The sequence below is a fragment of the Eucyclogobius newberryi genome, unplaced genomic scaffold, assembly GCF_026437365.1.
Source record: "Eucyclogobius newberryi isolate DKJ021-1_F unplaced genomic scaffold, fEucNew1.0.hap1 SCAF_3, whole genome shotgun sequence".
NCBI lineage: Eukaryota > Metazoa > Chordata > Actinopteri > Gobiiformes > Gobiidae > Eucyclogobius > Eucyclogobius newberryi.
Window position 1 is genome coordinate 17,416,887 of NW_027315945.1, and position 17,031 is coordinate 17,433,917.

At 40.1% G+C, this 17,031-nt stretch overlaps 2 protein-coding genes across 3 annotated transcripts; both read right to left on the reverse strand.

Annotated features, from left to right (window-relative positions):
- Nucleotides 1-302: 302 nt before the first annotated feature.
- On the reverse strand, nt 303-6,769 carry LOC140374178 (acidic amino acid decarboxylase GADL1-like). 2 transcript variants are annotated; one of them, XM_072460997.1, is made up of 14 exons: nt 6,653-6,769; nt 6,339-6,465; nt 5,557-5,647; nt 5,382-5,488; nt 5,187-5,302; nt 5,015-5,094; nt 4,888-4,942; nt 4,645-4,761; nt 4,494-4,558; nt 2,674-2,755; nt 1,613-1,812; nt 960-1,011; nt 790-879; nt 303-523 (listed from the first exon to the last, which is right to left on the reverse strand). In XM_072460997.1, exons 1-14 carry the CDS (start codon nt 6,704-6,706, stop codon nt 350-352), a joined length of 1,410 nt encoding a protein of 469 aa, XP_072317098.1. In that variant the 5' UTR covers nt 6,707-6,769; the 3' UTR covers nt 303-349. The 2 variants fall into 2 exon arrangements, with proteins under 2 accessions (XP_072317098.1, XP_072317099.1); XM_072460998.1 differs by having other exon boundaries at nt 6,339-6,456; nt 6,644-6,769.
- Nucleotides 6,770-11,884: 5,115 nt separating this feature from the next.
- LOC140374108 (uncharacterized protein C18orf19 homolog A-like) lies at nt 11,885-16,067 on the reverse strand. Its single transcript, XM_072460904.1, has 4 exons — nt 15,976-16,067; nt 14,675-15,089; nt 14,213-14,324; nt 11,885-12,915 (listed from the first exon to the last, which is right to left on the reverse strand). Exons 2-4 carry the CDS (start codon nt 15,055-15,057, stop codon nt 12,619-12,621), a joined length of 792 nt encoding a protein of 263 aa, XP_072317005.1. The 5' UTR covers nt 15,058-15,089; nt 15,976-16,067; the 3' UTR covers nt 11,885-12,618.
- Nucleotides 16,068-17,031: the final 964 nt, after the last annotated feature.

The following is a 17,031-nucleotide window of genomic DNA, read 5'->3' on the forward strand; positions in this document are numbered from 1 at the left end:
TAAATTGCAAGTTGTATCTTGGATATATGTCTTGGTTGTGGACACATTAGATGCAGTGCCGTCTAATGTAAGAAGCTTTTGTTAGAAGTTGCAAATAATACAATTCCTACTTACAAAAATACGCAAAGCTGCATACAATAGAAAACTTTAATATTTCTAAAAAGATGCTCAATCATTAATACGTCCACATCTTTAGAATGTGAACACACTTTGACACAGGCCATGAATACACTATATTTATTTTCTACAACACAGATACAGATACTACTTATACATTCAGTAATGCACACTTGGCTAGACTATCGTACTGTTATGTTGATAAAAGATAGTTATAGTTGTAATATTTATTTCACAGATCTTGTCCCAAACGGTGGATCTCGTCCAACACAAAATCCATATCTTCAGTGGTGACCTGAGGACTTATAGTGATCATCCTGAAGAAGTTTGCCTTGTCCTTGTGAGTCTGGTACCCGACCATCAGACTGCCCCTCTTCACCATGCGCTCCTTTATCACTGGCGCCACCTACAGGACAACACATACAGTCACAGGGAAGAACCCAAACATTGTGCATTTTTTTCCTTCTGGGTATTTATTCCTAAAACACTTTATATTTGGCACAGTGATCAACCTTTAAAGTACATAATAGTTTGAATCTGATCAGACACTAATACCTTGGTGTAATACAAACATTTTATTGCCAGTTTAAGTTTTTACTTCTTAATCTATGTAAATCCGTCTCACACATGACACTGTGTAATTTGCTTATATCTTCTTTTTGTGTGATATACCTTGTGCAACTTGTTCCAAAAGTCAGCGCTGTCGGGGACATTTCTCAGACGTGGGGGAACATACCAGAAGCACACGTTGGCATATTCCGGCTGTAAACGATTGTTGTTATTTTTGTGTGAACATTGAAGAGTTATTGTATAAAGTAGAACATAATTATCGTTAGAGTTACCTCCATGACCAGGCGAAACCCCTTTTGAGCTTTGATCTGCTGTGTCAGATACCTGCAGGTAATAGCAGTTGTTTTCCAAGTTTAAGAAAGATGCAAAAAACACACAAATAAACCACTAAACACTTAAACTTTAGAATTGTATGCTTTGTGGAGATGACATTTATTGTCTTTCACTTCTAAAATGTATTGATAACCTCGACTTTAAATAATACTTGTCGTAACCTACACCAAAACAACCCATATTATGACTTAAATCCATGTTGATGTGATATATAAGGATTTACCGAATTTTAGAGACAGAAGTTTTTTATCCCACCCACAAAAACTGTGCAGCCGTTATAGCCAGTGAATCTGATTAGAAAATACATAACTGCTTAAAAAAAACTTAAAAAAAACATTAAAGCCAGCAGATGATTTTAAATTATGAGTTTCAATGTTGATAAATGGTTATGTGACCATTTTATGCCTATGACCTGGAAGCTTGCTTTTCTGAATAATGAGGTAAGAACACAAAACATTATCCTGACATTCTATCAGTAAATCAATCAATCAATCAATCAATGAATCGCTTGAATGAATCAAGTGCTTGGTGTTAAAAGCCAGTCTGAACATTGCCCTTCTATGTAGAGTGTATGTGTGTGTGTGTCACTGACTGTGCCATGGCGAGGGCACGCTCCACTCTCTGCCCCAGGCGGCTGGTGCCCAGAGCTTTCCACAGGAGCCAGATCTTGAAAGCGTCTGGTTTCCTGCTGCACTGGATGGACTTGTCTCCACAGTCAAAACTAACATCATAGAACTTGTCTTGCTGGAAGAGGTAGGCCGCTTTGGCTGAGTAACAGTGTTGTAGGAGACCCTAAAAAAAAAGATCATAAAATGTGAACGCTGAAACAAACTATTCAGTACAATAGAGAATGTATTGGTTTATTTCAATACAGGGACGGATACAAAAAACATTGACTAACTGTGGCTCCTGATGAATGCATCTCAGTGCGTATAGCTGGAGCTAATTCGCAGCACTTGTTCATACAAATACACTAAGAGGTATGTACATGAAAACATTAGAACATTAAACATGAGGGCAGTGCTGCTGCTGGCACATCTAAGATTGAGTTTCTTATACTAGATACTAAGTTTTGTCACAGATTTGAGATGAAGACGGAGCATATTCCACAGATTAGAACCCTTCACATAAAAGGCCTTTTGGGCGAAACATGTTTGACGAAAAGTCACTTTACAGTCTCCAGATAAGGCTGCTCTGGTGGACCTGACACAGCTCTGTATAAATACAGCTCAAAGGCTTTGGAGCCAAACCATTAACACATTTAAAAAACAATTTAAGAATACTAACGTTAATAACATTTGAGTATGATGACAAATTATGCTTTAATAAAATGTTACAGTGGTGGAATCTTAATGTTTTATGGTCAAACACCTTTAGAGCCCGGTTGTGAAGGCTTTTGATTGGCTTGAGCGTAGTCTGACTAATGACTGATATGAGAGTAACAAAGGTTTGGGTTGTAATCTGATCCAGCTTTGAAGTTGATAACGTTCCAAGAGGCTTTCTGAATTCCTGGTATAACCCAGGGTTAATAATTTGTGTTGAACAAATGTTGAAGGTTTGTGATACCAATCTTATTTGATTAGTTTATTGTCTTTTTTCTTGTCTAACAACTAAGTACTACATAGGCACCGTCTCTTTGTGAAGGTGATTTACCGTTTGGTCTCGAACCACAAAGACACAGCACTGCAGACAAGCCATCATCATCTTATGCTGGTTCCATGCCACAGAGTTGGCTCTAAAACAAACAACAAAAACAGACTTGGTAAGAGCTAACAGAAACACTTTGACTATAATTGTAGTTATAGTGAAAGAGGGAATGAGGGGATGAGGGGGTGAGGGGGTGAGGGGGTGAGGGGCAGGGTCCAGGTTCAGAGGTCAGTTCACTCATCTCTGGAGCAGCAGCAATATGACCACTCATTTTGGTTGATTAATCATGTTTTACGTCAGGTTATCACAATCCATTTTCAGACGTTTGTGTTACAAGACATTATTGTGTGAACCTGGAGAATAGCTGGTCAGACATTTTGGCAGAATTAGCAATTCCAAGTGTTTTTGCCTAATTGTATTTACTTTCATGCTCGTGACCAAAAATAGACACAAAACCCACACTTTAAAGCCTCACCACGTAACTACTACACAACTAAATTGAAAGTCGGTGTGATCCTTCATTTATTCCGGAGTGTTCCATTGTAGAAAAAGATTCAGTTCAACTGAATAATTTTCAACTAAATGAAAAGGCTTTATGTTATGTGTGGTTGTATTCACTTAAAAACATATAGGCTTACTGACTGTATTGGAAAACACATCAGTGTGTCTCATCCTCACATTACCGCAAAAGTTGCACGTAAAAGAATATATATATATATATATATATATATATATATATATATATATGTGCGCAAACTGCTGGTTTTAATGCGTTTGCAATGTTATATCATCTGGATCAAATAAATTTAGGCCTTGGCTACAGAGCCGCGGCGCGGTCAAATAGCCAAGCAGTTTCAGGAGCCGTGGCACGGCCATATAGCCTCATGGCTAACCCTAACCCTGACCCTAACCCTGACCTTAACCCGGCGCGGTCAAATAGCCCAGCAGTTTCAGGAGCCGCGGCACAAAATAGCCTAGCAGTTTCGGCCACGCGTCGCGGCTCTGTAGACACTCCCATAAATGTAAGACTCAGTTATATTTTTGAATAATTTACACTTAAATCAGCTAATCCCAATTGGTCTAGAATACATTTAGTTTATTCATAGTTCTTTGATTTTGAAGATTGATGACATTTTGTTGACAATATGGTCAATAATAAAACCAGGTTTTAAATTGATCCTGAGAGGGGTAATTTACTGGAAACTATTTACAAAACGAACTTTGAATGACGCAAATCGGACAAGAGATGTAAGCAGTGATACGTGCCGAAAAGCAGGGTTTCTTAAATATTTATAGATTTACTATTTATTATTTACCTGTAATGCATTACACAGTGACTCAATCAATTCTGCCGTTGTCACATCACAGGACGAGAGGAACATTGTGTTGTTAAAACACAAGCTAATCCATCAAGGTCCCTGTTTACTGGTGTTTACAGGTTTCTTTACTGTAGACGTGGCATTCACACCTCCTGGTTTGGTATAAAATGTGTGTTTGCTGTTTTAACTTCACTGAGGGACAGATGGAACTCTGGGAGATTTGTTTGTGTCTCGTGCACACTTGTCAAATTTAATAAATCATCATGGTTGGACTAAAGACAATAGAAAATCCATAGCCTTTCGACAAACCTGACACGTAACTTGGGAGGGCCTATCGCTATGGTGATGTTATTTTGATTTGCCTTTTTTACATTTTCATGACATATTTGGCTTTTTGAGTAAAACCAGTCCTAAACAAGCTCTATATTAATATCAAGAAACTCCATCTGACTCACGCAAACATGCCCTAGGACGTCTTTGAGTCAAGAGAAGATGGACAGATGTTACCTGTGGATGCCTTTTACCAAGTGACTGTGTTTCTTGGACAAGAGAGCAGCTCCTCCCCAACACGCCTGCCACAGTGAAGAAAGTATTATATAGTTAACACAATAAGAAGAGATTTATTGATGAACAAAAATGTACAGTGCTTTTCTCTCACGTCCACATGCAGCCAAAGTCTGTACTTCTCACAAATGGCCACGATCTGATCAATGGGGTCGAACGCTCCCAGGACAGTGGTGCCTGCTGTGGCATTCACCATAAAGGGTCGTGCTCCCTGGAAACACGGGTAATAAGAAGTTAGATTTGTGCATTCACTCATCTTGGTAAGACTTGAAATCTTACTCTAAAACAAACCAATATATTGCACAAAACTTGAAAGAAATAAAGTTGACTTTCAAACCTCTGATTTGGCCTTCAATATCAGTTCCTCCAAACTACTAGGGATCATCTTTCCCCTGGAAAACAGAAAAAGGTCATTTGTTTGAAGCACTAGATTCAGCCTCATATTTTTCTTTAATTTTGCTTACCTTTTATCAGATGGGACCACATAAACATTACTGGTGCCAATGCCCAAAAATGCTGCAGCTTTGGTAATTGAGTAATGACACTAGAATAGAGATTCATGTTCCAACATGACTGTGCACAGTTTTGTGTTTGCACTATGATAAGATCATAATATAGCTGTTACTCCTCCCATACCTCCTGCGACGAGAAGAGGACCAGTCGAGGACAAGCGGACATGCCGAGCTCTTTGATCTCGGGACAGTGGTGAAATCTGGCCAAGTTTATGGCGTACATGTTGGACATAGACCCACCTAGGACAAGGTAAGACCCACCTGAATCTTTATCTATTTCATGTGAAATCTTCCCTGGTTGCAATAGAGTTTCTGTTACCTGCATTGAAAATTCCATCTCCATCTTTCCATCCGATTACTTCAATCAGCTTCTTCAATACAACCTTCTCCATCAGAGTGAAGACTGGGGCCACTTCATAAGTGTAGCTGGGTTTATGATAAAGTGCATACACAGTTATTAAAATGGATTTTAAAATGAGTTTATGTTTCCTTACATGCTGGGTTTGAGGGCCTCTGTAATGAAGCTTGCAGCCGTAGAGTAAGGCTCCATACCTCCATACAGCTGGTTGAAGAAACGAGGGTGGGCTGCAGAAAAGGTAAGGAGAAAAGAGGACTACAGGAATCCCAACCGTTTAGAGTTACTTACAACGTCTCTCTATACCTTGCATCACTTAAAGGAATAATAGAGGATTTTTTGCCATTTTGAGAGCTCAAGCGACTGTTGGTCCCTTTTTTTTAAATGCGCATGTGCACACTCACCCCCCACCATCCTGTTGTTTCCGAGAGGCCGCCATCAAATCTCGTGCAGAAGCAGCCCCGCTGCTACTTGTGTGTTTGTTTAATAGCGCCACGGATCCCATCTTTTGTCTCAGATTTCCGTCTCTTCTGAGTTCGAACACAGTCTTTCACTGTCGTCATTTTGTGCTGTACACTGAAGGAACTCGCTAAACACACACCGGCATATCAACCACACATGCGCAGCCAGAGAAACGTGCTGCTATCCTGGAAACGAGGCTGCAGGTGTGCAGTAGGACACAGGGAATGATTTACATGTGGGAGAACTACTTGGCTGTCCACGCCTAGAGGAAATGAGACTCAAAAATCCTCTATTATTCCTTTATTATTCGACCCATACCCCTGTTATTACATCTACCTTTCTGAAACATATTTTAAAGTCATGTCCACACGTGTCATGTGGTAATAAACTGAATAAAGCATAGTCTTATGGAGGACGTAGGCTCTGGCTGAAAAAGAGAATATCAAAACCTTTCTGTACCCGTCTTAACGCTGTACTTGATGACGTCCCTGCACCGCTGCAGCAGCTTCTCCTCAGACTCTCCAGTGTCTCCAAGATCCAGGTCCAACCTCTGCTGCAGCTGCTCCGGAGACACCCACTCACACACCTGAGCACAGGTTTGAAGGTGTTTATGTGAATTCAAACATGGCATGATTATCATGTATATACAATTCAATTGGAGTAACATTGGCACAGTATAATGAGTCCAAAGCATGTCTGTATTATAAAAGAAAACTGATTAATATGTTTTTTTGTAAAGAAAGCTGAAGCTGAACTAAAATGACTGCACTTGCCTTCTCTGATCGGTCGGTGGCGCTCTTCACTGCTTCCTCCAGGATCAGAGCCATGGACTTCTGTAGGAACCTCTCTGCTGACTTCACGTCCAGAGTGGGTTTATCCAGGCACAATGCTTCAGGGGTGTCCATAAAGAATTAGTAGAGTATGTCAGATATATAATTCAAAGAACAGTGAGTTCTGTATTACTGAAGTCCTGTATCTGTAAATTCTCTCAGTTCTTTGTCTTAATTGAGAGTCTTGTCAAAGTCATTGTCAAAAAGCTAGCTATGTAAATCAAATAAATGCTATCAGGTCTTGGTTTTGATCATTGTATTCATAAAAACAAAATCTACAAAATGCATTACAGTCCATCTACCTTGTGTATTGGGAACTGGAGTAGACTGTGTGTTAGGAACTGGAGTAGACTCCATGTCAGGAACTGGAGTAGACTCCATGTCAGGAACTGGAGTAGACTTCATGTTAGGAACTGGAGTAGACTTCATGTTAGGAACTGGAGTAGACTTCATGTTAGGAACTGGAGTAGACTTCATGTAAGGAACTGGAATAATAGACTCCATGTCAGGAACTGGAATAGACGACATTATTTTCTTCTCACTCAATCCTCGTCTTCTGAACTATTCTGAAGAACAAAAAAGATGCAAATGTTAGTTGTACATACAGTCAACATTTGACTCCATCCAAAGGTTAAATAAAATCAGACAGACCTCAAATGTTTCTCAGGTCAAACCATTAAGAAGGAAATGACTGGTCCTGCCTTTAGGGGGTGTGGACATCTACCAGTGGGCTGTCAGACTCTAGGGCCACTGGGTGCATTCATAATGAATGATCATTGTGTTTTACTGTCTGCATTATGACTAAATGATTTTTGAACTTTAGTGTTAATTTTTCGACTGAGAACGGAACGGAGGGGGACAGAACAGCAGCAGGAAGAGCAGGAGAAGACATGCTCTTTAGAATCTTAAGTTTAGATTGTGATCAATGAAATATTGTCCTCTTATGAAAGAAAAAAGGGTATTGTTGTGCAATAAAACATCTGTAATGGAACAAATGCAAGATAGATACGTTTGCTGCCTATGCTCTGGAACATTCCAGGCAAAGCAATGCAAGCATCTCCATAGAGACAAGCAGGTAGCGGATCCCCAGAAAATGTGAATTAAAGCACCTTTAATATTAATTGGATTAGTTCTTTCTCTATTCTGCTCAGTCGGCTCCAGTCTGCTCAGCTAATATGTTTCAATTGACATATGACTATTTTACTAAATAGGCTCAACAATAAGTGCATACATTTACGTCCGCAATTTAAAATTAGTTGTGGACCTGAGGTTTAGTTCAAAAGAATAAGACTAAAAGCTATGATCCAGCTAGAAACCTGTAAAAATGTCCCAAAAAGCAGAGAGAGATGCTGAGGCCTGTGTCTGGTGCATAATACCCATGCATTTGAGGGAGTTTGTCATATTATCCTTAACAGCTTTTCATCTTTTTTAACTTTTTTAACAAAAAGTCTAAAAAGTTGTTGTAATTGTAACTTCCTGTGGTGCTTTTATGTTTTATTCACAGGCAGAAACAAGGAAACAGAAACCTTCTTTCCCTTGACCATCAGAGAATTCAGAAAATGAAACAAAAAAACGTTTTGTTTGTCTGTGTTTTTGCTTATTGTATAAACTATAATTGCACTTAACACTGATTTACTTGAACACAAAAGGCTCTGTAATTTGCAACAAAAAGGTACACACACTTAAACCCAGAGCTGGTGATAAAGACTCACATGATTCTCTGGTCTCCTCTGGTGCGGGACACGTCCTCCTCCTTATCCAAATGACCAGGAGGCACACGGTGTTGCGCTTTATGTTGGGCTAGTTTAACCGGGGCTGTTTGGGGGCGTTTCTTGCCTCACTTTTTCAAAACGGGCAAAAAAATATATATATATATATTAACCAGTGGTAAATGGCCGGTTTATATCTTCTGACAGGTTAATTACTATGTAAGTCTATTTCACCAGTATTAATATATTCTAAAGCCCATTACAGATAAAGTCAAGTCAATTTTAAGTGGTATAACTATGAATATTTCTTGTCCAGACGGTCATACTACTGCCATTCCAACACAACATGTATTGTGCTGTTCATATTTCGTTATTTTGGAACTTTTGTGCTTGAGGACCCGTTCACCACCGCAAAAGTGTGATATTTCTGCCCGGTGTTTTTCTCGTTTCACGTGCCCTGGACGTGGATCTGTGTGGATCTGCGTGGATCTGTGTGGATCTGCATGGATCTGTGTGGATCTGTGTGGATCTGTGTGGATCTGCGTGGATCTGCGTGGATCTGCGTGGATCTGTGTGGATCTGCGTGGATCTGTGTGGATCTGCGTGGATCTGCGTGGATCTGTGTGGATCTGCGTGGATCTGCGTGGATCTGCGTGGATCTGCGTGGATCTGCGTGGATCTGCGTGGATCTGCGTGGATCTGCGTGGATCTGCGTGGATCTGTGTGGATCTGCGTGGATCTGCGTGGATCTGCGTGGATCTGTGTGGATCTGTGTGGATCTGCGTGGATCTGTGTGGATCTGCGTGGATCTGTGTGGATCTGCGTGGATCTGTGTGGATCTGCGTGGATCTGTGTGGATCTGTGTGATGCTGCGAGGGGATTTAGGATCCAGCCAAAATATATCATGTGATCAACCGTTTATCCAAGAGATTTCAACACTCAGGGAAATCAATAAAAGCAAAGTTTGTTATACAGGCGCTGTGTTTTTCCACAAGGACGTGAGTTACGTTTGATGACAGTTGGTATCCAATTGAAAAGGAGCTTTTACGCCTCCTGCTGGCTTGAGTCTGGACAGGTGATCACGCCATAATACCCACAGTTCGGACGTGCGAGTTACGGAAAATCTGGAATTTGACCAGTGATCACGTGGTCATTGCGCCTGCATGTTACTGTGATGCGCTCTAAACTGTCTTACCGTACAGTGTTTATTCTGTGCAATCTACTTCACACAGAAGAAGGCAAAGAGGCTTCACACTTCACTATCAAGTCCCTGTGTCACTGAAAATGTAACGAAACTCACACTTTATTCCAAAACTATTGCCATTTAGCCCATTGCGTTCTGTAAACACTGTCACTGTGTATTGCTTATTTTATAATACATTGGCCATAAGTTATTTGAGTTGCAAAGTGATTTACTTCCACTGCTGCAAAAACCAGCATAGTCCAGCATGGATTTCTTGTGATGGTCTTTGCAGCAAGTTCATACTTAAGGTTTCAGAAGGGTGAAAAATGTGCTGTGCTGCATATATATTTGGTTATTTTGCTCATGGCTGATAAAACTGTAATCGTAAGTTACCTGTTCTAGCAGGTTTTGCAAGTCACCACTAACCTTAAAACCACTGCCCAGAGGAGAGGACCAAGATTGATCTGACTCTTATTTTGAGATTTAATGTGAGAAAATGTATTATATCATTGCAAATGCTGCCTCTGTAGCTACATTTATTTTACGTGTGTGTAGGAGGATATCATGTCTGCGAGAAACGTACAGCAGAACAGTAACAGTAGAAAACACTACAGGCTGCAAACTATCAATGCTTTCTGTTGCATTAATGAAAACAGGATTGAGACATTTGTTGAACCAGCTGATGCATCCCACGTCTTGTTTCATTTCTCTTTCTCTTTTTCACAGTTTCTAATTGAATATGAGGCCAATTTTAACCATCTAAAGACAGTTTTGGTCTTTGTGGTTTGCAGAATATGTATGTAAAGTCAGCTGTGCCCCTGATCTGTCTGTGTCTGTTTTAACCTTGGCCTGTGTCGCTGCCCCTGCGCCTCTCAAACTCCATCTGGAGAGAAGGGCTCGCCTGGGGGTGTGTTTGTGTTCAGGATCAATACACACCTGCCATCATTTAAATTGCCCCAGTGAAGTTCAGCTGTTCTAATAGGCTTTTCCTGACATGTCTCAGTCACATCCTACGACCAAAGCCATGGTCCACAGAGAGCTCCCAAAGCATCAGAGGGGTCGCACTGTTAAAAAGTATCAGTTAGGAGAGGAGTACAAAGGAATTTCCAAGGCTTCAGATACACCATGGAACACAGTCATCATCATCAGCAGGAGAGGGTCTGGGCATCGTGAGTCCATAGACACACTTTAGTTTGATATAGATTATCAACATCAAAATAGAAATTATGGAGGAGTCTGAAGTTTTCATCGTAGGTGCATTTCCACTGTGAGAGACGGAGTCAAAAAAGAAAAATCAAAAAATCCCATTGTATGATTTATAAAGACTTTATTTGTATGTTATTATTGTAAATACGTATTTGAACAGCTGCTGCTGAGCAGCACAGAGTTTCAGCTCTCTCCAAATATATATTTTATTGGTTTCTGGTTTGGAGACGGGCTAGGCCACTCCAGAACCTTGATATGCTTCTCACAGAGCCACTCCTTGGTGTGCTTCGGGTCATTGTCATGTTGGAAGACAAAGCCATTCAATGCTCCCACTGACTTTGGTTCTGACTTTGACTTTGAACCCTCTATTTGCATGGAAATCTACAGATCCTGTGTCACCCCCAGACAGTTACAAACTGTTAGTACTATAAGATAAGATAAGATACTTTTGTTTGTCCCACAATTGGAAATTTCCAGAGTTATGTCACACAGTTCAAGGACAGCAGAATAGAAACATTCAATCAATTATCAAAATGAATCACTTTTATAATTATAAGCTTAGCTTAAATTTAACACAAAATGTAACTGCATAGTGCTGGGTGTAACTTAGTAACTAATAGGCTGATTATTGTAATTAAATTACAATTTTAAGTGACTTATTGTTGTGATGCAGTGTGAAATATGCAGCGTTGTGACTCATTTCTGTTGTTGAGGATATAATTTCATGTTTACTGCTAGTTAAATCAACATAAATGCTCATATTTGAGCAATTTATGCAATATTACAACTAAAAAAAATCCCCAAGTAATCTAACCAAGTTACTTTCTTGAGGCAGCAACTAAGTAGTATTTCATAATTATGACGTAACTTCCCCAACACTGACTGCACACTGACTGCACATACTATAACTCGGGACATCTAGGTTTGTCTAAAGGCACAAGAGGTAGACTTTTGTGTGTTCTGGAATCAGCTCCCTTACACAGCTGTCCTGCAGCTCAGAAATAGTGGACTGTTCGGTTTAATGTTTGTTTTTAATAAAAATAATAAACTTAAGTAAAAAAGGAGGAAGACACTGTCTCTCATTATACAACTTTTAATATCAATATTCTATAGAGCGTTCCAGGTGTAGCAGGTTCTCTTTCAATGTGAATAAATGTGGTCATCTGTAAACCAAATAGACACTAACATCATAAATTAGTTTTGGTTATCGGATAAAAATAGGTTAGAAAAACTAAATCTTTCTATAGACACATTACAAAGACACAAGGTGAACCCCAGAATTCACAAAGGCCTTGATAAACTTTACACACCGGAAACATTGAACTTCAAGTTTTATTCTCCTGTCATATAAGGATTAGCGCTGCCCTGTCACACAGTTATTACTTATGCATAAGAACCTGCAGCTGACGGTTTTCAGTCCACGCTGTACCGGGCGATACACAACCTAGCAACAAAAAGTCTGGACACTTATGACTGAAATTTGTGAAGTGAAATGACAGGGACAGTTTAGAGCATTGCTTCTCTCCATAAGCGCCCCTCTCAGGTTACAGTGCATGTCAGTAAAATAAATATTGCGCTAAAAGGTAAAATTAGTTCAGAAATTCAAATTAAAAATGTACATGCATTTTGTATCCATGGGTTTCAATTAGCAACAACTCACAATTGTACACTGAATGGGCAAATGATCAAAAAGTGCTTCAAAAAAAAGGAAGAAATCATGTGATATAAACAGAGGTGGCTGAGATAGATTTGATAGTAACCTTACCCTTTCTACTTTATTGTCATGCAACTGTAATTTACTGCAATCTTATTCATTCTTTTTTTCGAAAAGAAACTCTGTCTTTGGTTTCTTGGATCTTCTCAGAGAGCTTGTCCTTGGTCACCTCCATCTGTTCAGATAAACGTTCTTTCGTCTCTTCCATTTTTTCAGAGAATCGCTCTTTAGTCTCCTCCATCTTCTCCGTCAGCCGCTCCTTGGTCTCCTCCATTCTGTCCTGAATGTAGTCTTTGACTGGGGGAGGCGTGGACAAGTAGCCGTGTTTTCTCAGATACTGCACAGAGAGGGACGTTCCACCCAGAGTCACTGTGTACCGAGCAGGAGTGGCAATCTAAAAGAAAGCATGGCACTGATTATTAGATTTTGTCTTTGATTTCTTTCAATCACTGTGTGTAGAACATAAAAGACATTAGGGCAACTGTGATATATTTTCACTGAGAAGAAAATTTAACAATTATACCTGGTTAAAAGTGAAAACAATAGTCCAAAATCAAGTGTAATTCAACAAAACAACTGTCAATGGTGATTGTTTTTGTTGTTTAATACATGGCTTAATGAGACTGTTTGGAGTCTTTTTTAGATCAGACAATTGGATCTGTGCACAATCCCTCACCACTGCTGCTGGTTGGCTTGCCTGTGAGTGGAGCAAAGGGAAAACAGCAAATCGTAAAAACGTTATGATCTGACAAGTGAGGAGCCAGAGCGCGCATGGACAAAGTTTGATTTGCAACACAGATGTTTTCAGTTTATTCTCCCCCTCCTCTCCCTTCTTTATTAGCGTTTTAACACTTACTTTGCAAATTACAATAAATCCTTAAGACACTAGCAAAGTCCAGCGGTGCACAGTGTTTTGATGAAGTTATTGGTATGTTGTTTTCAATGAAATTGCAGCATACCACATGTTATGTCGGTGTAATCCCTCATTTGTTCAGGAGTGTTCCATTGTAGAAAAAGATTCAGTTGTAGTCATCTGGACTCTTGAGAGTCATTCTCAATCTGCGAATCAAGACCAGGGATATTTATCCTACTCCTGATAAAAGGTGTTATTGTTTACTATCAAACTAGCCTCTTGTCATCAGCCTCCTATTTTCTCACTCTCTTCGATAGAGTGGTTTGTGCCTTTAAGATGAATTCAAGGTGCTCTGTAATCCTGAATTAGTGTGTCTTCTGTGCTGATAAAGCCTCTTGTGAAGTGGCTGTTTAGTTTCTCCTATGTAACGCTCTTTACAATTTTCTTCACTGCATTGGATGGAATAAACTACATTGCTCTGTTTTTGTGTCTGCATCATGAATGGATGAACTCTCTGGTGACAATGAAACGTTTCGTTTTATCTTAACATTTCCCACGCAGTAATGCCCAGCAGCCTGTAGAGGCCACTGAAATACACCGTGCATTAAACCAAGCTTCAGCAGCAGAAGTGAGGGGAAAACTGGCTTATTTGGATGGATTTTAGAACAATTCATATATAGTTAAATAGTCATTTTAGATTTTATAGGCCAATCAGTGATTGCCTTGATTGCCCTGACCGTACGCCACTGTGTCAAACATATTACTCTTTGGGGCATCTCATGCTTGGGCATGGTTCGGTTGGGCTACTGTGGGTGCACCCTACAATAGGGTTCTTTACCTTGTACATGGCGTATGCAGTTAAAGCATAGCCACTAGAAGAGTCTCTCAAAAAGCTGAGAAGAGACTCTGGGAGCCCAATCATCTCCAAGAACGGCACAACATTCACACCTCTGAAAGAAAAAATATGAAATTAAATTCACAGTAATATTTAGTTGAATCCAATACAAAAATAAACAAATATACAAGAATTCTGATGACTAATGATTAAATATCTACAGGAGGGAGGTGGACCGGCTGGTGTCCTGGTGCAGCGGTAACAACCTGGAGTTCAACACCCAGAAGACAATGGAGATGATCGTGGACTTCAGGAAAGTCACAGCCCAGTCTGAATATGTTCATATTTAAATGTTTTTTTCTCCCATCCATTAATTTTTCTTACCACTTGTAAGTTTCTATCCAGTTGATCAATTAAAATGAAGTGCTTGACTGCATGTTCTTTAGAAAAGGACTGGATACTCACTGCATTGCAGCATAGTAGAAGGTTCCAAACCAGACAGATGACGTGACGAGATGAACAGGAATCAAAACTTTCCCATATTGCTTGAAAGTCTTCTTAAATCTCTGAAACAGTCCCATAGAGTTGTCTTGAAGAGGGTCTATGTCTGCCAACTGGTCTGAGGCAGGAGAAGGGGAATCAGATTTGTCCTCAGAGGGTTTTGGAGGAAGAGCAGTGCTGGAGGAGGCAGAGGTAAAGATCCAGCTCTGGCTTGAGGTGAGATGCGTCAGGTGAGGCAGGCAGCAGCGGAGGAAGACAGGGGGCGGTGGGACAGAGGCTGCCTGAAGCACTGACCGCAGCGCTGTGGCCCTGTGCAGGGTCCGCACAGACAGGATGCGCTGCAGCATCTTCTCCTGTGGGCTGTGAATTCAACAACAGACTAAAAGAAAAAATAATATAGCGTTAGCGCCAACACAAGAATTGGTTGAAAATTTTTTCAACATCGTCTTCTCCCCCCCCCCCCCAAGTTCAACTCATGTGTTAATACTCACTTGAAAAGACTGTGGCAGGCAACATAGTTTTTGACTCAGCAAAAATTCTGTTGCACCATTGCACTTTACAGTTGGGGGATGTGTGACTTAGCAATATTTAATTTAGAAATAATTGCATGGATAAACCTTGTTAAAGTGGTATCTAACAAGCAAATCACCATCTATGCTACAATGTAAGTGCAACAGCAGCTGTAAATAGGGTTGGGCAACACGCCAAAAATAATATTAATTTCCTGATCATAAACGAGGCAAACTGTTGCCCTTTTGCCCTTTTACATAAAAAATAACCTCCTCCTCCAAAGTCTGAACTCTGCTCCACATGCTTTTCCTGACAGAGGGCTGGCTGTAGATGACTTTATAAAAAGAAAAAAATCAAACCATGGAATTGATAGAATCTCGAATAAAATTCGAATTGTCAGGACAATGTATGAAAGTGGGAAGAGCCACAGAGCCACAGCCACAGACATTGGTCCATTTTCTGTGGAGGGCACTTAAAATCGCACCATGTTCGCTGTAAACCCGGAGTCAGTTGTCGGCAGAGAGCCTCATTAAGAAGCTTTTCTCCTGTAAACTTGACTGACTTTCTCCAGGACAGACAGACTGCTACTTAAGGCCAAACTCTGAACCTCTGCCAACTTCGGTGACTGACGGTTGACATTAGCTTGTTAGCATACATGCTATGTGTGCTAACGGAGCAGCTAGTTTCGAGCGGCCCATATGGGGTCATTCTGGCTTAATTTGTTACTTCAAATACAGAAAAGACACGGCACTTACGTGGGGTTTCATGCATCAAGGCATGGGCAAACCGTGGCAGAGGATCGTGAGGGCCATGTAATACCAATGGGTGGCTCTGTGTCGCTCAAGAACCACTGCATGGAACTCCGCATGTACACACTCCGCGATAAGCATTATGGGAAATGCAGTTCTTTTCGTAGCGCACATGCTGTAGATTAGAGCCAAAAGACTCACCACCCAGAATGCCAAGCGAGGTCAACTTTCTAGGAGAGTTGACGCGCTTGTAACCGATTGTAACCTGATGATACGACCTTGAATAAACTAGTTCGGTAAAGTTATCATCCACAGATTCGGATCTTACACATGCCATAATATTCACACTGACACAGCCATATCTGTAAGTTTCAATAACTTTGACTGAACAAACAAAGGATGAGTATGTTCCTGATATACAGCCTTTTGTAGTAACGGAAATAAGGCAAGATTTAACTTTTCACTTTAGTAAAAATATTCACAAACTTTATTTTTCTGGGACATACAGTAAAATAATTTGCAGCATGATTTTTTAAACATACAGCCATATTTTAGCCAAAATGGTCATTTATTTATTAGATGTATATGTTAATTATATTTGACTAGTGCAAAATTGACTAATTAAATTCAAATCTGACAAATATGAATCATGATTGAAAGCAGACCTTCATTAATTGCAGTTAATCACACTTAATTATGATGCACTAAATTGCACATTTAGACATTGAATGAGCTCAACATTTTATCATGTCTTCAATAAAGTTATTCATAATAGTCTGAGTGTTTGTCCAGTCAGCTTGACAGGCCTATGAATAAATGAAATGAGGATATACATATTAATTTATACCATAGCCTAGGTTAGGTTTTTCATTAGACTTACTCATATGGTGTTGAAATAAACAATTATCCAATCAGAAAGCAGAATGAGCTTTAAATGAGTCTCACATTTGTGTTGCCAGTTTCAAAGCTGAAATCCTGTGTCTGTGTCCTCTCTCTGATCTGAACGGTCACTACCTAAAGCCCAGCTCCTCCACCAATCATGACTCAGTGCTAGTGCAGCCT

Coding starts and splice junctions, on each gene's coding strand:
- LOC140374108 (XM_072460904.1), bottom strand. CDS start 15,057: ATGCTGCAGCGCATCCTGTCTGTGCGGACCCTGCACAGGGCCACAGCG. Junction 14,325..14,674: donor TTCTACTATGCTGCAATGCA/GTGAGTATCCAG, acceptor TTTTTCTTTCAG/AGGTGTGAATGTTGTGCCGT. Junction 12,916..14,212: donor CTGCATACGCCATGTACAAG/GTAAAGAACCCT, acceptor GCTTTCTTTTAG/ATTGCCACTCCTGCTCGGTA.
- LOC140374178 (XM_072460997.1), bottom strand. CDS start 6,706: ATGGCTCTGATCCTGGAGGAAGCAGTGAAGAGCGCCACCGACCGATCA. Junction 1,813..2,673: donor TTGTGGTTCGAGACCAAACG/GTAAATCACCTT, acceptor CTTTTTTTTTAG/GGTCTCCTACAACACTGTTA. Junction 1,012..1,612: donor CGTGCCCTCGCCATGGCACA/GTCAGTGACACA, acceptor TATTACCTGCAG/GTATCTGACACAGCAGATCA.